Raw genomic sequence first — 25,110 nt, 5'->3', positions numbered from 1 at the left:
CTCTAAAACTTTTCAAACCAAAGCATCCCCTCCTGCCTCCCTACTCTCCTACATATATGGCCTCCCCCACTAGAACATAAACCCCTTGAGGTCAAGACTATCTTCACTTTTGTTTCTGTACCTCCAGATAAGCACAGAACTCAGCATATAGTAAGCACTTAATAAATGCTTTTTCATTCATTAATTTATTAATGCAGCCTAAGAGTGAATTAATTTCTTTGGCTGCCACATCATACTACTAACATATATTGAGCTTGTGGTTCACTAAAAGCCCCAGATTATCTTCTCTAGGATCCATCTCTATGATGTCAGGTGCCCTTACATAGCAAGAGCTTTAAAATGTTTAACTGAATGACATAATACAAAAACTCACTTTGCAAACACAGTGTCATTAAAAACTCCTTCCATGCACATTAGCCAGCTAAATTGTTTGTCCAAAGAGGACCAATGACATCACAGGGTGCTAATCCTTAGATTAGCCAGCTATTAAAAACATGGTGAATAGAAGAAGTCTTTGTTAGAGGAAAGAGAAGAAAGAAAGTAAATAAATAATCAAACCCAAGTGCAGTAGAGCCCAAATTACATCAGATTCCTTGTTCCTGGATTACAGAGTTATGGAGAGAGTTATGTTTTCTAGGTGACCGCGAAAATATTGGCATGAATGAGACTAATCGATGGCTTGTACTCACTGGGGACCAAACATGGATACTGCTACAGCTGAGGCCAAAACAGCATCTACCTTCTGGAGCTCTAGTGAAGGGATTAAATGTTACTAATGGATTTCCCTGGCTGTGGGAGGATTATTATAGATCTGTTATTTATATACTCTTGTCAAATGACTAGTGGGGGGGTTTTCAGGCTAAGTGCTTCATTTTTCTATCCTGGGTAAAAGGAATGTTGAAGACAAGGGAATAAAAAGAAATACGGGAATGAGACAGAGATGTTAACAAGGGCAGACCATTTCTCCATCTTCCTCCAAAGGAATTCTTCTCCATCTTCTCTTCTCTATGTCACCCAGCTTTCGCCGTAACCACTTCACAGATTCCCTGATTGCAGAATGGACCCAATGTCCTGAGCATACTAAGTGCAGAGCCTGGTGGCAGCTACCTCTTTGCTAACTTTATATCCTTCCCTTTTCCTTCGCTAAGTCCCTAAGTAAACATGGATGCACTTCCTCCAGTAATTAGGCCAGTGGTCAAAAGTTATGTTATGCTATGTACCATCACCAAAAAAATTACTGGTATTCAGAAAGACTACTAGTTGATGTTTAGACACAGGAGGGAGCCTTATGTCATGGCATAGTGGAGTGAAGGACTTTGGAGTTAAAAGAGAGAGGCTTGGATTCAAATCCTGACTCTGAAAATTACTGGTCATGTCACCCTGGACAAGTCAACCAATCAACCAATATGCATTTATGTACCGACATGCACCTCTAAAGTACCAGGCTAAGGACTGGGCATACAAAGAGAAGCAAGAAGCAGTCCCTGCCTTCGAGGAGCTTCTGTTACATCAGGGAGACTGACTGCAAAGCCTCTTTTTGAATCCTCAAGAGGTCACAAAGCAGGAGCCCCCAGAAGGCTTGTCGAATTAAACTGGAATCACCTCTGAAAGAGAAGCATCTAAAGGTCCTCCACAACCTTATTGTTGGGTAGTTTTTCAGTCATGTCTAACTCTTCATGATCCTTCTGGGGTTTTCTTGGCAAAGATACTGGAGTGGTTTGCTATTTCCTTCTCCAATGTGTCCCCATTTTACAGATGAGGAAATTGAGGCCAACAGGGTTTAGTGCCCAGAGTCACACAGCTAGTATGTATCTGAGGCTGGACTTGAACTCAGGTCTTCCTGATTCCAAGCCTGATGCTCTATCCACTATACCACCTTGCTGCCTTTTTACCCTGTAAGCCACCAAATCTTGTAGATATATAGGTAGAGTTTTTTCCATCTTTTTCTTTTTTCAATATAAATTTAAACTTAAATATCTAAACAAAAATGCAAAATAGGGAAGCAGGCAAAATGAAATTTAAAAAAGACTATACATTATTTCATTCACACACAATCACTTATTATTTACCAATTGTTAATTCTAACCAAAAAAAAAATGCTTACATTTGACTTTTGCCCACACCATCCTCACTTGCCCTGGAAAGAGGGGCCTCTGAATAATATTCTTCTCCCTTTGTCCAGAGTATGATTCCCCAAAATTTTGTATCTAGTTGGCTCCCATTCCCTCCATCCCACACTTCTAGCTCATGTGAGAAATCGTCCTTTCAACATTAAAGTATGCCCACATTAAAGAATCCTGACAGTTTGTCCAGTCTTTCAGCCAGGCTGTCCTAGAATCTAAAGTTTCAATCCAGGCAGCAAGCAACAGTAAGTACGGAATTCTGAAATGGACTTTGATGGATTTCACAGGTGACTTTCCCAACACCCACATTTCCAGAGAATTATTAAAAAACCCAGAAAATGGAATAACCATTATGGCTAGAAACAGCTGTAGAGTAAGAAGGCTTTCTGCCTTTTTCCACTTGTCAAGGAAAAGTGCCTCATGTCAAAATGACATAATTCTCACCATATCTCATGACTTAAAGGAAACAGGCCCAGCTTCACATAGCCTGCTGAATATCCCTGATTGCCTCCCAGAGGGCAAGTGCATTTTAAATAATATAAAATGAAAGGCCCAGGGCACCAGGCCAAGACTGCCTTCCCAGCAGTAGCAAAGAGGGATCAAGTGTCAGAGGCTTCTCTGGGTTTTTCCAGGTATTCAGTCTTTTTTCTTCTCTCTGGGTCTGCAGGGGGAGGTGTGTGCAGTGATTCACACACAGCAATAGCTGATATAGCAGCGGCTGGGCAGAGGTCCTACAATAACCCCTAAATACAAACAAAGAGGTAACCTGAGGAAATAGTCATCCACGGCCCATGGAAGGGAACCAAGCAGCTTTCCAAGCTGCACATTAAAAATGAACAGTGCTCTTGTGGGTCTGATTAAATGTCACTGACGCTTGTCCACTTCTTAAGCTTCTTTCTTTGACTTCACATCTATGCCTCCTTCCTCCAAATCACAAAATCTGAATGGGATCTCAGAAGCCATCTGGTTTGACCTCTGTCTCTCTTAGAAGGTGGCCATCTAGCCTTGTTTTGGAGACCACCGATGATGAGGAACTCACTACCTCCAATTGTTCAGAGGACTTGTCCCTTGAGGACAAGTACTAGGCTGCATTTGTATTTGTGCCCTCAGATCTTGGCACATGGCATGGTGTACTGTAGATACCAATGCTTGTTGACTGACTGATGAGGAAGGATTTCCTTACTTCAAATATAAATGTCAATCTCCTTGTCTGTAACTTCTACCCGAAGCTCCTAGCTCTAGGTCTTCTGGAGTCGGGCAGAGCAAGTTCATCAGATGCAAAAACATGAAGACAACCACGGCACTTAAGCCTTCCCTTCTTCCAGCGAAATGTCCACAGTTCCATTAATCCATCCTCCTAGGGTGCCGCGTTTACCGCTTTCCCCTGTGTTGCCTTCTCTGTATACCCCCAGTTTATCAAAGTCCTTCCTTAGAATGGGAGGCCCAGAATTGAAGAGGTGATGCAGCAGATACAGAACTAGGCCCAGAATCAGAAAGAACTGAGTTCAAACCAGCTGCGGACACTTACTCGCTGTATGATCCTGGACAAGTCACTTAACCTCTGTCTGCCTCAGTTTCCTCATCTGTAAAATGGGGGATAGCACCCCCTTCCCAGGGTTGTCGTGAGGATCGAATGAGATAATAATTGAAAAGCAGTAAGCACTATATAAATGTTAGCTATTCTTGTTAGTCACTATAGATGGGACCTGATGGGGGCCGAGGACAGAGTGACTGTCATCTCCCTACTCTCAGCTCTTGTGCTTCTCAATCAATCTCTGTCTGTCTCTCTGTCTGTCTCACACACACACACACACACACACACACACACACACGTGCATGCACACAAGCTCTCTTTTAAAAATACATTTCATTGACCTCTTTTGTTTTTATATTTCCTAACTTTTCCCCTCTCTTTGTGAAACCTAAAGTCAAATTTGCTTTTTAGGGCCTATATCGTCTTTGCCACTGGAATTACTCTTCCAATCCCTTCTTTATGCTCACTTTTCATCTGTGACTCCTGCAGTCATTCCCCCAAACCTCTTTTCTAAAGGACCTAGATTTTCTTGCCATAGGCCGCCTCTGCTGTAGACATGCCTTCCTCCTCTATTGGACACCCCTGCCTTGCCCTTATCTGCCCATTTTTTCTACAATCTTCCTTCTTGCCCTCTATATCTGGAAGTTTCCATGTTGAAAACTTCCAATCCCACACAACCAATCCTTGGTATATCCTTGCCAGTGACATCAAAGTGGGGAAACCAATTAGATGTACCTGCTGGAAACCCTACCCTTCCCCATAAAACACCTGGCTCTCAGCCACTGGGAGCCTGCCTGCTCTTTGGGATGATCTGGGAGTTCCCGCAGAAAACTCAGAGAAGGGAGGAGAGTCCTGGCACCATATCAGACAAATGCTTCTCCCTGGGTCATGGACATCATTATCCATGATTATGGTCACGACCTTGAGATTATCCCCCTGGCTGACTTGAAGATGGATTCAGGCCCCTCTGGAGATGTCACCATTTCCTTGACGGTCTGGTGACCGTGTTCAGGACGTATCCTTGCCTCCATCTTTCCTGCTTTGGCAAGTTAAAATGAACTGCAGGCACCTTAGCATCACTGACCAACCTGCTTCTTCAGAGATCTTCCATCCCCTCAAAGCAGCCTGAGGAATCTGGGACACCCCTCGCGACCGCCATGATACCTTCTGGCTAAATAGGCTCTAACACAAGTCATGGGGCAGGAAAAGCCCCAAACCCCAAAGAACACAGAAAAGTTAGAGCTGAATGGATCTTGGAGATCAGCAAGTGAAGTGCCTTCATTTTATAGTTGAGGAAAATGGAGAACCAGAGAAATATATGTGTGTGTGTGTGTGTGTGTGTGTGTATACACACATACAGAGACAGAGAGAGAGAGAGAGAGAGAAAAAGAGACAGAGAGAAAGAGAGAAAGAGAGAGAGAGAGAGAGAGAGAGAGAGAGAGAGAGAGAGAGAGAGAGAGAGAGAGAGAGAGAGAGAGAGAGAATGCCACTACGTGAAGAAGATCTGGGGACACATATCCAAGCAAACAAGGTTGTTGACACCCTCAAGGAGCTTCTATTCTAAGACGTCACATAAAAGGGGAGTGAAAAGAGGGAAGTGGAGGGTGGGAGCCTATAGGAAGCAGCAGTGGCCTGGAGATCTGTTTCCAGACAAAATAAAACTAACATCTCCAACCTAGGGGGAGTGGGGGGAACCTGACATGGAGTCCAAGTTTCCAGGAGGATGGAAATAATGCGAGAGCTGGTCACACACGTGGCCAGGACACTATCAGAAATGGCCTGGTCCGAGAGGTAACTGGGAGAGCCAGGATTCAAACTCACATTCTCTGACTCCAGACTCAGGCCCTAAGTGTCCCATCACTTAGTGCTACTGCCTGAGGCAGATGGATGATTTTAGATGATTAGACTTTAGGTCCAACTCAGTGTTTCAATTCTAATGATCTGATGTTGATTTTGCGATTGTTTCTATGCTTAATCTCTTGGCATTTCCTGATTTTTGTAAAAAAAAAAATATCAGGAAATGGCAATAAAGAAAGTTTCTGCTGGCAGTATTTCCAACTCAGTTCTAATCAGGAAATACCTATGTCGAGGAAGGCATTACCTAAGAGACCCCAGATCAAAGCATCCCTGTTAAGGCTCTCAGGGCACAGATGTTTGTGTGTATTTGTGAGCACTTATCTTCTAGATCTTGAAAATGTGTTAACCTACCATTTCCCTAAGAAAATAGCCCTTGGTCAGAGGGAATTTCTTGAGCTACCTGTAATGGCCCTATTGAAATAATAGTTATTCTCTTAAGCTCTCATTTTTTTTTATTTTTAATTTGAAATTTGATTCAGAACAAAGGACATCAATAATGAAAGAGGAGGAGAATTTCTTCTAGTATCCCAAGTTTGTCTGCAAAGACAAATAATCCTGTCCCTTAAGCTAAATTGCTAAATAGATTTCAGGAATAGGAGTTTCCAACATTTGGGGAAGAAAAGTTACCTTTCATTTTTAATCATGTCACTCCCCTGTTTCAGCAGCTCCTTAGAGGTCTCTGTTCTACAATTTAAAGCTCTTCACAATTGGACCCTAACCTATCTTTTCATACTTATTTCCTATTACTCTTCTTAAAATCTTTCTGAGTTTCAGTCCGACTGGTCCGTTTGTTACACAGAATCCCATCTCCCACCTTTGCAATCAGTTTCCTCCCTCCAAACACAGCTCCAAGTCAGATGCCACCTTCTCCACGAGGATTTTTCTGATCTCCCCAATTGTGTGCTTTCTGCATCCCCCCCCCCCTGCTATTTTATACTTTTTACTCCACACAGGTTTGGGTGACCTACTCTTCTTAGTAAACTACCTCCAGTAGACTCAGACTATTTTCATTTTTGCTTTTGCATACCCAATGCCTGGCACACAATAGGCAGTGCTTTCTGAATTACTGAACTGGATTTGATCGATCATTCTCACAAAATTATTTATTATCATTTTATTATCAAAGGGCAAAGATGGGAACATTTAAGTTACCACATTGAGTTAAAGAACATTGTCCCATTTCCTTATCCCATGATTCCCCTGACTATAATTGACTTCAAAGGGCTGGATGTTTCCATTGGGATAAGTATCTGAAAATGTCTTCAAAGTCCAGTTCAGCATTCCCATTGCCGTCTAGGAATCTATTCCCTTTGGATGGCTGCTAACATCTCTCTCTGGGAGAATTACCACAGAGTTTAAAAAAGTCCAGCAATTTTAACACAAAGGCACCAGTGTTCACAATGTTGACAAATCTACCTATTATCACTGTAACTGCAATGTTAGAGTTCTTCCAAGAAAGATGTCTCTTCTATTCCTTCCAAATAGGTGGTTCCTGGTGAATTATTTTCTATTTGTAACCCAGGTCCAGGGCCCTTAAAGTTCAGGGTTTACACAGACTGGATTAGATGCTGATTGTTGACACATAAAAAGGTTGTTATCTCTCTTTGGCTCTCCTTGCTCCCACCTAGAATTATACCAAGAAAATTTCATAATATATTCATGGTATAGCTCATGCCTAGATCTACCCAAAGACAGACAAGAGGGTCCCCAGTATAATCATTCAAGGTAATAGTTCTGCTATTCTGGGTATGGGGGAGGGCAGCCTTTATTTCACCCAACAAAAGGTTCTCCAGAGCCCCTGGATAGGAACAAATAAAACACTTGGTTATCTCATCAGTTCCTCCTTCTGCCCTCCAAAAAGGTAAGTAAACTTGTGGCTTCTCCCAGGTTTCCTCCCTTTGATGTTCTGGTCAGTCTCTCAATCCCTCCGTGTCCTACACAGCCCTGTCTGTCCCCTGACCAAGATTCACAGCATCGCCTTGTGGTTAGAGTGTTCCCAGAAAGTGACCATACTTTGTGGATCAATGAATGAGAAGCCCTCTTCCAACTAACTGCCACTGTCTGAGCAACTCACAGTCAAAATAGTGATTGACAAAATCTTAGTCTCTTGTCCACCTTCCCTGTGATATGACCACCCCTTTCATGTATCTCCCATGTGCTTCTTGAAAGAGCCATTTCCAGGTCCTAGAATGAGGACAGGTGACTCCTCCCTACACTTACCCCCATATAAGTCACCTCTACTATGCCCTGAACCATCTTCTAAGTAGAAGAAAGTAAAAAGGAAATCCCAAAGACATTGAGCTGGCCTACCATGCCAGCTCATTTTTATAGACAGAGAGGAGTCCTGAGTCCCAGCCAACCAATCTTCTTGAAGGTAGCTCTATTGCCAGGAACTAACCAAGAGTTCTGTGTAGGAACCAGTAGGCGTGCCCCACCTTTTCCATGGGGAGGTAACCCCTCAGATTCCTCCAAACAAAGACTCATGCCTGTGATCTCTTTAGGTTGACTGTGGAACCAAACTGATCCGGGACCATCCTGATGCTGTGCTGACTGCCCTTACACATTTCCCTTCATAGCAAAAAGGAACAGAGAGGTCCCAGCTCTTGGTCCTTAGCCTCTGTCCCTTCCCATCCCATGCCTGCTAGACTATGAGCCTTTGATCCTGCTGCCTCCTCACCTCTTACTGTATCAGGCTCAGAGGGCTTAACATGAAAGAAATCAGACAAACCCCAAAGGCATCTGTTCTAGACGCACCAAGTCTTAGCTGCAGCCCTGATCTGATGCCAGAAGGTTTTCTGAAAACCAGCCCACCGCAGCCTGCAGTGCGGGGCCACAATTTCTGAAGAGAAGGGCAGGCCAAGCCAGCCTTTCCCTGGGCCAGTCACCTAGAGAGGGCCAGAAAGGCATCTCAGCATAGCAGAAGAAGCTCCCAATCTGAAGACCAGAGGGACCTGGGTTTGAATTTGCCTCTGGGACTTACCAGCTGTGGCATGATGGGCAACCTCGTTAAGCCTTAGCTTTCTCTTCTATAAAAGGGAGATGACAATTCCTGTAGTAGCCACCTCATAGAGCTGCCAGGCTCAGAAGAAACAGAGACAGAATTAGGACGAGATTTGTGATTGGCTTGGTCTAGGGAACTCTCCAATGAGGGAATCCCCTCCACCAGGCATATCAGTATCTCCTCTACAATGGGAGGGAGTTGCCCAGGGGCACTGAGGACTTAAGGTCCTGTCTCCCCCTACTCAGATCCACTCTCCACCCAGCTGCCAAAGGTTTTCCTAAAGCACAGGTCTGCCTATATCATCCAGAGTTATCATTAAGCTCTAGCAACTCCCTATCATCCCCAGAATCAAATACAAAATCTTCTATTTGGCGTTCAAAGCCTTTCACAATCAGCCCCCTTACTTATCTTTCCAATATTCTTACACTTTACTTGCTTCCAGGTGCTGGGCAGTCCAGGGACACTGGCCTCCTTGCTATCCTGTGTCCTGACTCAGTGCCTTCCCCTGGCCTTGCTGCTGGCTTGCAATGTTCTCCCTCCTCACCTTTGCCTCAAGACTCAGTTCAAATCCTACCTTCTGAAGGTCACTTGGCCTGTCATTCCTGCCCCTCTACCCCCACCCCATGAACACATGCCCAAAGCTAGTGCCTTCCCTCTCAGATTGTCCTCTATTTACATGACATAGATGTAGATATCAATAGAGGGACAGAGATAGAGAGATATCTTACACATAGTTACGGGCATCCATGCATATCGGCACATACATGTGTGTGGGCACATATGCACACATACACACACAGAGTTACTAGCATGTTGTCTTTGCTATTAGACTGCAGGGACTCTCTTTGGATTTCCTTTATATCCCCAGCTCTCAGATACACTGCAGGGCACACAGCAGAGGTGTTTGTCGACTGATTGGCCCAGAGGCACATGCTCAGTGAGTGTCAGGTGCGGTTCTTGAACCCAGGCTCTCCAAGGCCATTTCTCTAGCGACTGCACCACAGCTGTCTCTCAACCTTCAAGCATTATGTAATTATAAATTATAATCATTTCTATCACACTCCAGGGTTTTCACAGGCTACTGGCATGTGCTTAGGAGGCAGTCAGTATAGTAGAAAGAGCATTGGATTTGCCGTCAGAAAGATCTGGGTTCAAATCATGCCTCTATTCCTCACTACCTGGGGACCATGGTTAAGTCATTTACCTTAGGGCTTCATCTTCTCACTTGTAAAATGAGGGGTCAGGCCTAGATGATCCTGAAGGTTCTTCCAACTTTAAATCCTGTCATGGCTCAATGATAGGTAGGGTCAGGTGAGGCAGGACCTCCTGCCTCTCTCCCTCCTTCCTTCCTTTCTTCTTTACTCCTTCTTTCCTCCTTCCTTCCTTCCTTCCTTCCTTCCTTCCTTCCTTCCTTCCTTCCTTCCTTCCTTCCTTCCTTCCTTCCTTCCTTCCTTCCTTCCTTCCTTCCTTCCTTCCTTCCTTCCTTCCTTCCTTCTTTCCTTCCTCCCTCCCTTCCTCAAACACTGAGTACCTTCTCTGTGCTGAGCCTCACATGGCCCTCCTGTCCCTGAGCATTAGCTCTGCATGGAGCCAAGCCCTTTCCTGAAGCCTCCAGTTTAGAAGAGAAAGTACTGTACAGGTCACTTTTTCCAAGTGAATCACTATCCAGGGCCCAGGCCTCTGCTGCTTAGAGCCTTAATGACCTGGATAAGTGATATGCACACTATCTGCCCCCACCCCCAGTGATAGAAGAGCCCTCTGGGTTGCAGGGACATCCTGCCTAGTCCAGGACCCTCACTTGGGGCTGGCCAGTTGTTCTTCCCCAGCCCAACATGTGCTGGATCATTTCCCCCGCCCCCCTCCCCAGGACCCTGCCAGCCCAGCCACCCTGCTCACCAAGAACACAGACTACCGAGGAGGCAGCCCCTGAATCATAAAGTAGCCTGGAATTTCCATGATTTTCCAGGTTTTTGATCCCATCAGCAGCAGCCCTGCATCTCCCCACAGGTGGGAGGGCCCACATTGCCCTGAAGGCAACACTCCTGGAGTGTGATGCGTGAGCCTCTCAGGCTGAAGACATGGAACAGTGCCCAAGCTGGCCATTGGAATTCTACCCAGTGAGCAGAGATCCACTGGGCCTCTTGAGCCCTTGTGAGATATTCTGAAAGATGGGTGATTCCGGAAATTATCTGCAGCTCTCAGGGCCTGGCACTGGCTTCTGCTGCTTTCAAACGCACTTTGAGTAGAAGAGAAAATCACTGATACCCTTCTCTTGGATCTTATGATCCAAAGGATCATAGGTTTAGAGCTAGAAGGAACCTCGAAAGCCCTCTCATCCAATTCCCACATTTTATAGAGAAGGAAACTGAGGCCCAGAGTAGGCCCAGAGATGGAAGGGACCCTAGAGGCCATCTAGTCTGACCACCATATTTTTACAAGACAAGACACTGAGGCCCAGAGAGGAGTGACAGAACTGGAAGTGGAACCCATCAGGGAATAATTTACTTCTCACTGTATAGCAGCCCTGACTGCATTCCAAATAGGCCCTAGATTCCTTCTGTATCTTTTGTCTTGCCTCAGTGAGACAGCTAGAGTTCATTCTGGAGGGGAGACCCCTCCCACAGACCCTCCCTGTAAAACAGAAGCATGGGCAACCTGTGATTGTATGCTGGATCACTCTCGCATTGGCCCCAAGCCACTTGGAACTGTCAGTCCAGTGAAAATCCGGTCCAAACCATTTCCATATCTTTCCAGCTGTTTACTGCACACCTAGAATGTCCCTACCTCTACCCCCACCGAGTACCATAACCTCAGGCTTCTCCCTCAGCTCTCCAGTCCTCCTTCCCTGACTTTCTGCCTAAGGCAGCAACATCCTGGTTTTTACTAAGCCTCTCACACCCAGCCTTTGGAAGCCTCCCAGCAAGGATGGGGGCCCTTGTTCTGTGCTAAAAGGATGCCTGCCTAGCATCAGCTTATAATATTTAAGTCAAGCAGCCCATGTCCCTCTCAGAGGTGTTCACTTACCCCTATGACCAGGAACAAGAGAAGGAAGTCTCCCTGGCTCCCTCAAAGGGTCCAGCCGCACACCCCCATCCCTCCTCCAGGCTGCTGCCACCATTTCATGGCAATCTTGGGATCTGGGAGGGGTAAAAAGGTAGCCACGAGACCCCTGAAAACCAGCACTGACAGCAGCGGCAGGGTAGTGCGTGTGCCCTCCTGGCTGGCAGACGGGTAGGCAGGCTGCCCAGTCCAGCCCAGCCGGCTACCTGCAGGGAGGCTCTGTGGGAATGAGTTCACTGCGAGCTGAGAAGAGAGGCTGGTAGAGGGCAGATATGTGCTGCTGAATCCTAAGAAGCCAGGATCAGGAAGGAGACCCTCCCTGAAGGACAAAGCAACTCCCCTGCCAGAAACAAAAGTGCTGGAGGAGGGAGAGGGCGGGTCCAGGGATTAGAACTAGTCAGCTCCAATTCCACTCACTTTTCTTCCTTCCTAAGAGGCTAGGTGCAGCAGGCTGGGTTCTTAACCTTTCCTGACTCTGGAAAGAACTTTTTTTTTTTCTAACAAAAGGGATATTGTTTAAACTCAATGAGCCTGGATGTGGGCACAGCTGCTAAACCCCCACAGCATTTGGGGTCCCACCAGAGGGCCTTCCCTACACATGTTCCCCAGGATGCCCAGCTGTCAAAGTGTTAACCTATCAGGACCAGCTCAGAGGACCCTGGGTTCAAAGCGTTGCTCTCCCACTTTGGGCAAGTAACAACCTCTCTTGGCCTTTCTTCAGATATGTTAAAAACAACAACATGAGAAGGTTTGGACTAGATGATATGCAGAGTCTCTTCCAGTGTTCCCAATTTTTACCTGTGTGACCTTGGATAAGTCCTCAACTTCTTTACCTGCTTAAAAATAAAACATGAGAAGAGCTGGGCTATGTGATATCTAAGGTCTCTCCCTATTCTAAAGCTATGATTCCATCATCCTTCAGAGAAAAGAAAATTTCTCTGTGTTCCTCGGGGTCCCGAAGCCCCAGCTCTATGTGACTTCAGGTGAGTTCCCTGGGCCTCAGTCTCCACCTTTGTAAAAATGGGAGCCTCTCAGGTAACCCTCTCAGGTCCATTCTGGTTCTATAGTCCATACATAGGATTTCACAGAACCTGTGATTTCATTGGCTTTGGGGATTTCTCAGGAAGGAATGTCCCTCTACTAATGTCAATTAGCAAATGCTCTGTTAACTTCATAGACTCAGAGAGTTGTCTACAGCATTGAGAGGTCAAGTTATTTTCCTAGAGTCTTACAGCCAGGGTGTGTGATAGGCAGGAGTAGAGGCCTAGTCTTAGTGACTACCCACTGTGCTTGGGGCTCCCAGCCTGGGGTCTGCATACCTCCAGGGGGTCCAAGAAACCAACAAGGAAATCCAGGGAATATCTGATCAATAACATGTTAGCCTGATGAAATGAATTATTCTCTTTACTTTATTCCATATATGCATATGCACAATAAAGTCTAGAATTTTTTCTTTTCATGTTGAGTAAGGGATATGGGAAGGTTTACTGAAAGCCAATGGGCACAGGGATTGCTATTATCTCATTACCCTAGAACTGCTGAAGTGGGGACAGTGGAGACACGCCATTGACCTGGCCCCAAAGACCATCAAGATTCTGTCGTTGCCCATCCCTACAAATGACTCAGGAAGCTAGAGCAAAGGATTCTATGCTGCTCAGCTGTAGGGTCCCTGTATGTAAAGCAGGGATCATTGGAGAAGCGGGCTGGGCTTGGGGAAGGAAGGCAACATGCAAAGTCAGATACTGCTCATTTGCAGGGATGCCTGGGTGCCACCCCTACCAAGACTGGCCCTGGAAAACAGGCAAAATGACTACCCTGCAGATAGCACGGATACATTACAGAGTTTTCCCCATCCTTTCTCCACTATAGAACAAGGCAAGAAAAACCAGTGACCAATGTAGGGATAGAGGAAGAAAGAGAGAGGAGGGATAGAAAATTGGACCCTTGGGTATTCCTGTATGACCTTATCCTATTGAGTTCCAGACCACGTTACCTCATTAAGTTTCCATTCCAGTTATACTGGTCTCCTTGCTCCTTTCCAAATGGAAATTCCATTTCCTATCTCCACGCCTTTGCAAAGGCTCCTTCATTCTTGGAATGCATTCCCTCCCCACCTCTGCCATGTGGTATCCCTAGCTTCCTTCAAAGCACAGCTTGGATACCCCCTCCAACAAGAGACCTTTCCTGATACCCATAAGTTACTAATGTTGCCTCTTCTGTGCCCAAAATTGCTTTGTATTTATTCTGAATATATTGTATATAAATGTGTATACACTGATCTGTTAACAGGTTATTTCCCTTCAATCGCAGATAAAAATCACTGAGGAAAATTTTTATTGTTTGAAAGTGGTTTCATTTTTCTTTTTGTATCTTTAGTTTCTAGCACAGGGCCTAGGACAGAGTAAGTGTTTAATACATGCTCATTGGATTAAATGAAATCATCTCTATCCTGTCTCTCCTTTAGGGGTCTGAAATGGGGGTGGGGTGGAGGAGCAGGCAGCCAGGGGAGGATGGGGCCAAGGAGCAGAGGAGGGAAGACCAGAGAAGCCAGCAGAGCAAGAAGATGCCGAAGCCAGATTCTGTCTGCCCACATCCTCTGACAAATGGTCACTTGGTCAATCCTCTCCCCTCTCCATAAGCAAATAGGATAGGAAGTCTGTGGAAAGCTTTGGATGGCAAGAGAATGACTCATCCACCAGCTCCACCACACACAGAAGTGAACTGGATGGACACTCCAAGGAGAGAGAAAATGCCAGGAGATGTACCACAGCCATCCATGTTCCCTGACTGTAATAAGACCTTTATGGCTCAAATTTGGGTCTACTCTCCCCACAGGAATGGTTCACCCTCCAGTCTGATGAAGGTTTTGGCCTTTCTCAGTAAATATCCTTCTGTAAGAGTTCATTGAAATCAATCAGTTCATCGATATGGAGAAAGGCACACTGGGGAGGGCCCAATTCCTCATGATAACCCCTAGCACCCTGAGAAGAGGAGAAAGTCAGCCTCTGGGGATTCCACATGCAAGAGACTGAGTGGGGTCAAGATGGTGAGCCCAGAGGAGACGCTACATGCATCTAAGCTGTCTCCTATGGAATGTCAGGTCCTTGGGGTCAAGGACCATTTTATTCATGTCTTTGTCTCCCCAATGCCTCATGCCAGACAAATGGTAGGTACTCGATGGATTGCTTAAAGATAGAAAATAACAGTATAGTATATAGTATATTAGTAGTATAAATATATGTAAATATAGTATAATATACTAAGTAATAGTATATTATATAATATGTAACTTATGATATGGTGTTCCAAAAGTCTAGGTCAGTTCTAAGCCTAAAATTGCTCTAAGACTTTTTGGGACATCACATAGATGTATGTATGTGTGTTTGTGTGGGTGTGCACACATACATGTGTATATGTGTGTGAGATATATATGTATATGTATGTAATATGTGTATATTACACACATATATTAATGTGCATGTATGTGCACACACACCAGTTCTTTTGACACCAAAGCTACAATCCATTCTACTTCCCTGTCCACACAAAAATCAGTTTCTAACCCTCTCCTCCCACTCCCTCTTCCCTTTCTAATCTATTTGGTCTAAAAAATCAGTTTTTAACACCTAAACCATCTACCTAAGTATGTGTCATTCCAGTCAGCTCCTCATTATCTGCAGGACCAAAGGACCAGCGTGGTAGAGATAACTAACAAAGTCTCTGACACTGTTCCAGGGGAAGAGACGGAGTAATGTAGGCTAGGTACAGCTAAGGGGGGTTAGACCTAAGCTAGACCTAAAAGGATTCATTGTCAACGGTTTGATAACCACTTGGAAGTAGGGCTCCAGTGGAGTGCACCAGGAGTCTGTTTCTGGTCCTGTGTTGCCTAACCTTATTTTTCCCTATTACCTTTGATAAGATAAGAATGAAAGATTTGTCAAATCTAGGGATGACCCAAAGCTGAGAGGTAAAGTCAATACACTGAACAACAACAACCCTCAAGTGCCCCTAAACTATTGGACCAAATGTATTAGGGTGGAATTTGATAGGGATAAATACAAAATCTCAGACGGGGGTCAAAAGATTAGCTTCTCAAGGGCAAGTTGAGAGAAACATAGTTAAACAATGTTTCATCTGAAAAAGATCTGAGGGCCTTAGTGAACCAGAAGCACAAGATAAGACCTCAATAAAATACAGCAATCAAAAAACTAAGGCAATCTTAGGGTACTTGAAGAGGACACAGAGTCTAGGCCTATGGAGATGATAGTCTTGCTGCCCTCCACCCTGGTCAAACCACGCCGGGACCCTGTTGTGTTCAGTTCTGGTCACCACATCTTAGAAAGACCATGAGAGGTGGCTAGGTGGTGCAGTGAATAGAGCACCGGCCCTGGAGTCAGGAGGACCTGAGTTCAAATCCAGCCTCAGACACTTAACACTTACTAGCTGTGTGACCCTGGGCAAGTCACTTAACCCCAACTCCCCCTCAAAAAAAAAAAAAAAACCATGAGTGATAGACTGGAGAGAATCTAGGAGAGTGAGGGCAGGGTGGTGATAGACTCTCAATACCCTGCCATTAAAAGATGAGTTGAAGGAACTGGGGACGTTTTATCTATAGAAGAAAAGATTTCATGGGGCCATGATTCCTGTGGTCAAGTATCTTGAGGTTGGTGATAATCAAAGGGACTAGGTTTGGCCCCAGAAGGGCCATGGGTGGACGTTTCAGAGAGGATGACTTAGGGCAGAGATAAGGAAAAACTTCCTAACTATTAAAGTTATTCAAAAACGTCCTAACCATTAAACGTTATTTAAAAAGTACCGTGTCATAGAATGATGGGTGTAGAGTTGGGCAGGACCTTTGAAGCCTTTTCATCCAACCCCTGCATTTGGCTGATGAGGAGACAGAGACCCACAGAGGTTATATAGCGTGCCCAAGGCCACACAAGCAGGATGTGGGGGATTTGAATCCCTCTCACTCCAGGTTCCGCATGGCTCTATAATGCCTCTCTCCTGTGAAGCAGGTCATCTCTTCATGGGAGGCGATGTCCAACAAGATAACAGAGGTACAGTGCTTCACAAGCCTTGAAGGACTATGTAAATACTGTATAAATGTGTACCATAGTGCTAGCATTTCTATAGCACTATGTATAGCTGGCATATGTTTTAGATGCAGTTATCCCTTCCTCTTTGCAACTTTCCCCATTGTGGCTTCTATATATCGTGGGTGAGCATGAAAAATTAAATGAGAATTTGGGAAGAGTTTTGTGGAAGATTACACATGAAGGCCAGCAGATGACACAGAGCCTAAGACCAAATACTTAACCCAGATTTTACCGTAAAGTACTATAAACATCCCATAAAAGAAAAAGAAAAAATCAGACTACAAAGGGAGAGCTAAAAAATTTTACGTGGATTTTCCAGATCTTAGGGGTGCTGTGCCCTAACCACTTGCAATGTGGAAGGGATGGCTGTTTAGCGTTGAGATATGTATATAAATATATAATGGTATACATCATTTATATATAACTTTTATATACACATATAAATTTGTATAGGTATATATTATATAAGCTGGGCAGCTAGTTGGTGAAGTAGATAGGGCACTTCACTTGGAGTCGAGACCTGAGTTCAAATCCAGACTCAGACACTTAATAGCTGTGTGGCCCTGGGTGAGTCACTTAACCCTGTTTGCCTCCATTTCCTCATCTGTTGTGCTTGTCCTTCATTTTTAAGAGGACCATGGTATCAGTGAAATGATGCCATGACTTGCATTTGATTTTGATTTGAACAAGGCAGGGCTAAATAAACTGGAGAAGGAAATGGCAAACCACTCCAGTATCTTTGCCAAGAAAACCCCAAATGGGGTCATTAAGAGCTGAACACGATTGAAACTATTCAACAATAACATACTACATAAATTTATATGTGTACAGTATACAAATTACATAAAATTTTATATCTATATGACATAAACATATTTTATAAAGCATAATGAAATGGTATATAAATATGTTTATATATTTATAATATATTAATGTGTAATATGAAGTTATATGAATATTTATATATTTATAATACATAAACATATAGTAATTTATATAAACACATTATAAAACACATATTTATAATATATTAAAATGTGAATTCATAGAAATAGGTTCACATATTTATATTAATATATAACATTATTTTATAGAAATTTCACATATTTATAATATATTAATTTATAACATTAATAGAAATATATTCGTGTATTTATAATATATTAGCATATGATGTGAATTTACATAAATATATTCACATATTTATAATATATTACTATGATATTAATTCATATACACATACAAATGCTATATGTAATATATATAAATGCTAGCTATGTATATGGCACTATATAAATGCTAGCACTATATAAATGTATGTGTTTATATGTATATACACACATGTTTTGGGGCCTTGGTTTCCTCATCTGTAAAATGGGTAGTTGGTCTTGATGGTATCAATGGTCCCTTTAAAATATAAATCCATGATCCCATGATGGTACTTTTTGAATAGTCATAATGGTTAAAACAAGTTTTTCCTCACCATAAGCCTAAATCAGCCTCTCTCCACTTTCCTCTCATGCCCCTAATTCTGCCCTCTGGGCCCAAGCCAACAAGTCTACTCTGGCTCACCTCTGCAGGCCCTTCTAGCTCAGAATCTATGATTCTGTGAATCTTGAGAGTCAACAGAAAGCCCACCTGTGAAGACAGATGTGTCACCAAGGCAGTGATAGACTGAATCCTGGGCACTTTCTGACGCCCACACCAGGAGGGAACAGTGAGCCAAATGCTTTGCTTGCTGGTCTGGTTCCATGGGAATTCTTAAAGCCCTTCCAACCCTCTCAACAGCCCATCCTATCTTGGCAGCCTCTTGTCATTAGCAAAAAAAAAGCAGAAACGAGACTCATTAATTAAAATAAAAATTTAGGATAAATGAGAAAGAATGGCTTCTACCCAAGTTTTGCTGAGTGTTTTTGGCTAAATTCCTCCATTAATATTGTGCCATGTTTTACCAACCAAGGGCAGATAGACGTGGTTGTCCTTGAACTCTTTTAACAATAAAGAATTAGTGTGTTGTAGTTGAGGAAGTACTAGCCTGAGCATCAGAAGAACCAAGTCTCAGTCCTAGCTGGACCACTGGTTAGCTGTGTGACTTTGATCAAGTCCTTTTCCTTCTTTGGGACACTGTTTCCATTATATAGAAAAGGGGGTCAGTCTCTTCCACCCCTAACATTCTATGAGGGGAGGGCAAGAAGCCCTCTGGAGAGATGGGAGAGGAGGGACACAAGCATTAACATGCATGGGAAACTTAGTCACACAATCTGGATAAGCCTGAAGGCAGAGGCATGATCAGAGACACCCCAAGACGGCACCTCTGATTCTTTGACTCCCAGAAATCCAGTAGCCCAAAGAACTCTAGGGTGAGGAGACCAGTAGAGGCAGAAGGGAGTGGAACTTGCTCTCCTCCACCATGTGTGTGTCCCCTTGCCTCTACAACCCCAGCAGCCAGAACCCCAAAATCTCACATGCCATCCCCAAAACACCTGCCCCTGGTGACTGGCCCCTGCCTCAGACAAGCCTAACCCTTCCCAAGACAGTCTAGCCTATCCTAAGTAAAATCTTAAGGCTTCTGATTCAATGTCTCCTCCACTGGCAATCCCAGAGAGGTTGCCTTAGTTTACCTCTGTGCACATAACTGACTGTAAGCTCAAAAAGCACAAAGAGTGTAACTGGGCAGTCAAGAAAACGAATTCCATCATAGGCTATGTTGAGGGTCACAACGTCCAGGAATAGGGAGCTCATTCTGTACTCTTGCCACGGTCAGATCACATCTACAGTAGTTAGTTCAGTACTTGCTGCCATATTTTTAGGGAGATAAGAAATCTGGAAAGATTGCTAAGAACAAAATAAATGTTGTTTTTTATTGACTAGGGAGTGATCAAGAGGCAAGACCCAGCATGGGGTACACTCTCCCGGCCTTGTGTTTCTATTCCATAAAGATTTATTAAGTGCTATGAGGGGCATTGGGGATACTCAAACAGAGGTGAAACCAGCCTGGCCCCAAGGAGTTCATATTCTACCAGACATGATTTGTGTATTCACCATCTCTGTGCCTAAGGACTTTCAGCCCACCTAACATTCCCCTTCACCCCAGAATCTAGATGATGGAAAAGAACGAAACCTGAAGCATAGAATGGAGCCCTAGACCTTGGCCAGACCTGACTGTTCCATGAAATAAAGGATGCTTACCACAGGTAGAGATGCCGAGAGGAGGCTGCAAGGGGCCTGAGAGCCCTCAGTCTTTCCACCAGATCAGGACACGAGAAAAAGTCCGTGACCTGCTGCTGCTGTTGGAGTTAAGGGTGGCTATGATTCAAGAGTTACAATAGCAGGAAATGCTGCCCTGGCCCTCCACCAAGAAAGCACACCCCCTATGCTGCCATTGTGAGGCCAATGTTAAAAACCTACTAAGACAACACAAGAGGCAAGGTTGTACAACAGAAAGAACGTTGACTTCAAATAGGGGGACCTGGGTTCAAATCCCACCTCAGATACATAGTGGGACCCTGGGCATGTCACTTCATCTGAGTCTCAGTTTTCCCCTCTGTCAAATAAATAGTTTAGGGCCTAGGGGTGGGGAACCTGCAGCCTTGAGGCCACATGTGGCCCTCTAGGTCCTCAAGTGCAGCCCTTTGGTTGAATCCAAACTTTAAAGAGTTCTTTATTAAGACCTTTATTAAACTTTTATTAACCTTTTTTAAACTTTTATTTTTATTTTTTTTATTAACCTTTATTAAACTTCTTTATTAAGGGGCACCCTACTCCATTCCCCCAACCAGGTTCAGAGGAAAAGAGATGAACCAGTATCTTCAGAGACAATGAAGGCTCCTTCTTCCAAACCATGCCACTTTCAGAGAAGCTTTACAGACTCCAAACTTGTCTTGAAAACCAGAGGGGCTGAGCTACAATATTCATGTATGTGTCTACACATTTGAAAAAAGACCCTGATTTCATTGGATTTTATTGATTTCACTGGAACTCCCAGGGTGGAAACTCACTCCACCAATACAGATCAATGACTGTCCTATAGTCTGCTGTTCATAGTCTTACAGAGTTGCCTGAAGGCAGTGAGAAGTCTAGTGACTCACCCAGGGTCACACACTTAGGGTTTGTCACAGGCAAGACTTGAATCTCAGTATTCCTGACATTGAAGGAGACTATCCATTATGCCACACTGTCTCTATATAACACAATTATATAATTATGACTTTAAGTATTTATAAATTTGAATGGATGATTAAAATATTATAGAAAATGTCACAAAAGTCATTGCAATTTTAAGCTTTGTTGGCTTCGTACTACAAAAAGCCTTTCGTGATATACTGTATTTAATCAGTGTTAACAAGGACCAGGGATCCCACATAGGAAAGTGGCTGTCAGAGAGGCTAGCAAATGTCTCACCAGTCTGTCCAGCACTAATCAAAAGAGAGACAGGGGAAAGAAGACACATGGGAAATCAGCCTGACTATTCCTTCTGTCCCTAGATGACCCTCATCCTATAACTGGGCAGCAGCTAGGTGACACAGTGACCTGGAGTCAGGAAGACTTGAGTTCAGATCCCACCCTGGGTGCTCACTGGCTGTGTGACCCTGGGCAAGTCACAACCTCTCTCAGACTTGGTTTCCTCATCTATAAAATGAGAATTATAATATTACACCAAACTTAACAGAGTTGTCGATATCAAATGAGATCACATAAAGTATTTTTGCAAACCTTAAAGTTCTATATAAATACTGACATTATCATTATCACAGATAAAAACAGAGGATTGGGGTTAAGTAGATGGTTACACAACTGGGTATGGAAACAAAGAACCCCCCAAATGAGAGAACAAAACCATTTCAACTCTCAATGTGGCAGAGAAAAAAAAGTTCAGAAGGTAATGAGTTATGTGTAGGCCCTCCCACCCAGAAAGTCTTATCCATCCCTCCAACTCATTTCTTCTTCCCCATCACAAAAACCACAAAGTGGGATTTCAGATTTTTAAAAAGTTTTTCGGTTTCTCAACAGCATCTCTCCCCTTGGTCCCGCCCAGGGTAACTTTCTGAAACTGACTCTTGGTCCCTTGTTCTTTGCTGGTATCACAGAGGGAGTATTGAAGGAGTGGACAGCATGGCCACAGTGGCTCCTAACACAGACCAGGACCAACTCTTCACTGCAGCTTCTTGGCTTCCTGGCCCCAGTGGCATTATTTGGACAGAGAAGTTCTAGGAAGGAGCTGATGAGGAAATAGCCAGTGCCTGGCATACTTAATAAATACATCAGTCCTTGTAGCCTTGACTCGACACACTGGACACCCACCTCACTGCTTCCTGAACTCCCCATTAGGGATCTTGCCACTTTCCCCATTCCTGCCCTGACCTCCCAGCATAGCCCATGTGTGCTGGGGAAGCCTCTGAAGCTTCCCTGGGAGGCGGAGAAGGAGGTTGCTAAGCAAAGAGATTCCCTAGCAACCGTCACCATAGAGACGTTCTCACTTCCTCTCTTGTCCTGCATCTCTTCAGCATCTGAGCCTAAGAAATATTGCTAACCACAGGGCAGGCTGAAGGAAGATGTGAGAATTAACCTGAGAGAAGTCTGTGAAAATAACTAATAGACTCATACCAGTCACTGTCTTACCCTGGGAATAGGGGCGTAACAGGGGTGGGGGGGAAGTGACATAGAAAGAGACATTGAACAACAATGATAATGATGCCCATGTACATGGCTCCAACAGAGTGTATACACCCTCCCAACAGCCCTGGGACATGGAATGTGAGTATTGTTATGTCTAGTTGACAGCTGAGGAAATTGAGGCTGAAAGAGGTAATGTGACGTGCCCAATATCCTGCAAGTAGAGGCAAGATTCAAGCATTAAGACTCCTGGCATGAAGGAAGAGAGCACTGGCTCATGAGTCAAAGGATCTGGGTTCAAATTCTCCCTCTGACATTTGCTACCTGTGTGGCCTTGGGTAATTAATTAATCAACAAGCAAGGATTAAGCCCCTGCTATGTGCCAGGTGCTTTTCTGAGCACTCTGGATTTTTTTTTTAAAGAAGAATGTTTTAAAATTCCTGCTCTTGAGGAGATTACTATGTATCACCCATTAACCTCTGGGGGGGTCTTCATCTATAAAATGGGGGGAGGGATGGACTGGATAATCTTCAAGGCCCCTTCTAGCTCTAGAGCTAAGGTCCTGACTCCAAACCCTGGTGCTTTCCCCACTGCATCATTCTAGGAAGTTGTAACACCAAGAAACACAAATTAATGGAGAAGGAACAGGGATGGGATGATGGACATGGGTGAAGGCTCGGGCCACCTCCTCTTTTTCCTTACCCTCAATCTCCTCCCTTGCCCCATGGTAACTGGAAACAGGGACGCCGTCACACAGATCACACTGTCCTGAGATGTTCTGACATAAGGTCCTCCTATGTGAATGCCAACCTTCCCAGATGCCCCAGCCTCCTGAATCTTTGGAAGGAAGCTGCCTCAGCCGTCCAGAGCAGCCCATAGATGGCTGGCACCGAAGGTCCTTCAGGAAGCCATGGCACGAAGGATTACAGTGAGACAAGAATAAGGGAACTCTTAGGATCTTCTACGAGGAAGAAAGGGAGCAATGATCCTGCAGGAGGGAGAATAGGGACCACTGCCAACTCCTCAGCACATAGTAGGTTCTTAATCAATCTTCATCTCATTCTCTACCCCTTATTAAGTCCTGTGTTGCCTCCTCAGTCATTCCTTCCTTTTTTCTGTTTTATTATCCAATCTTTCTTTCAATTTTTAATAAGCATTAACTAGACACCTACTAACACACTGGATGACAGATCCAAAAAGATCTGGGTAGACTGGAGCAGAGCACTGGGTTGAGCCTGATAAAACAAAATTCAGTAAGGATGAAAATAAAGTATTATACTTGGGTACCAAAAGAAAAAAATCCAATTCACATTTTAAAGATGGTGGATGTATGGATAGACACCAGTTATTCTGAAAAAGATCTGGTGGTCTTAGTGTATTGCAAGCTTACTATAAGTCAACAGTATGATGGGGCATCCAAAAAAGCCACTGAGATCCTGGGTTGCATTAAGAAGGACACAGCTTCCAGGAATGAGGAGATGAGAGTCTCTCTCTATTCTGTTGTGGTCAAACCCTGTCTGGAGTATTGTGTTCAGTTTTGGGCTCTGTGATTTTAAGGACATTGCTAAACTATAAAAAGGAGGGTAACTAGGACAAGGAAGGGCCTCAAGATAGTGTCTTATAAAGATGAATTGAAGGACCTGAAGAAAAGAAATCTTAGGTGGGGGAAAAGGGGAGGGAATGGACATGATTGCTGTCTGCAGTAAATGAAAGCCTCCCAGTCATTCTACTTGGTCCCCAGGGCAGGACCAGAAACAATGGGGAGGAAGTTCCAAAGAGGCAGATGGAGCTTCTGTAGCAGCAAGCACCCCAGGCATCCCCAGGGTGGCTGCCAACACAGGTTCTTGGATCTGCTTTGATAAAGGAAAGCAACTCAAAATGGGTTAACAAGCTCACTTCAATCAGTCAAACATGCATCGTTTGCCTAGTACAGGGGAAAAAGGTCAGCACCCCGAACTTCAGAGTATACAGACAGAATTATCAAGACAGAAAGAGATCGAGTAGACAGATTTCCAAACTGTCCAACCATTACATCCATACCAAACAATATCTGGGTTTCAAAGCTGGGGGGCTCTGGACAACGGCTAGCCCAGAGTTTCATCAAATCACAGAACACTTCTCAAAGTGAGCCCCAAAACAAAGCCTCACATCAGGGCTTATATAGCCTTCTCCTGGCTCAGAGACTGTAACAACCTTATTGACTCACTGGACAATCAAGTATCTACTGAAAAACAAGCCTCCCACCCCAGGCTCCAGGTGCACTTTAGCCAAGGGGCAGGGAAGATCTTTACATTTACATTCCCATTACAGCTTCCTAACTTTGGGAGCTGTCCAATGGTGGTGGCATGCCTGGGAAGAAGCTGTCATCTGTATACAACGACACAGAGAGCAGATAGGAGGAGACAAGCCACTGGTGTCAGGGAAGGGGCATGAGGATGCACTCAGGATGCTGCCTCCCACCTTGGCAGCTCAGTTTAATGGCTTCTGGTGAAGTCTTCTTACCCGCCAAAGAGTATAACATGGTGATTGGCACGTACAGTTATCCCTTCAACATCTCAACTTTCCCCATCTCAAGATACCGCAGATCCAGCATAAGAAATCAAATGGGAATTTGGCGGAGTTTTGTGGAAGCAGCAGACAATACAGAGAAAGTTTAGAAACTCAGGCATAAAATATATGTGTAGTATTGTACAATATCAACTCAAATTTTACAATATTACAATATAAAAATACAAAATTTTGCTGTAATCACCCCATAAAAGAAAAATAAAAAATTCAGGCTTCTCTGGTATGAAGGGAAGGCCCAAAATTTTATGTGGATTT

The 25,110-nt window shown here is 44.2% G+C and overlaps 1 protein-coding gene across 2 annotated transcripts in view; it reads right to left on the bottom strand.

Moving 5' to 3' along the window:
* MCF2L2 (MCF.2 cell line derived transforming sequence-like 2) overlaps positions 1 to 25,110 on the bottom strand; it is a 348,809-nt gene that overhangs the window by 274,692 nt on the left and 49,007 nt on the right. The window contains exon 1 of one of the 2 annotated variants that reach the window (XM_069104785.1): positions 11,540 to 11,871. The exons of the other annotated variant lie outside the window; for it this stretch is intronic. Within the exon in view, the coding sequence (XP_068960886.1) occupies positions 11,540 to 11,633 (94 nt within the window). The 5' untranslated portion in view covers positions 11,634 to 11,871. Of the gene's footprint in view, positions 1 to 11,539; positions 11,872 to 25,110 lie in introns of those variants that run through there. 2 annotated transcript variants of the gene reach the window in all.

The sequence above is a fragment of the Petaurus breviceps genome, unplaced genomic scaffold, assembly GCF_028583685.1.
Source record: "Petaurus breviceps papuanus isolate PSGF00001 unplaced genomic scaffold, PetGlider_PUasm1.0 688, whole genome shotgun sequence".
In the NCBI taxonomy this organism is placed as follows: Eukaryota; Metazoa; Chordata; class Mammalia; order Diprotodontia; family Petauridae; genus Petaurus; species Petaurus breviceps.
The sequence above is the reverse complement of the archived record's forward strand: the minus strand, read 5'-3'. Positions and strand labels throughout refer to the sequence as shown.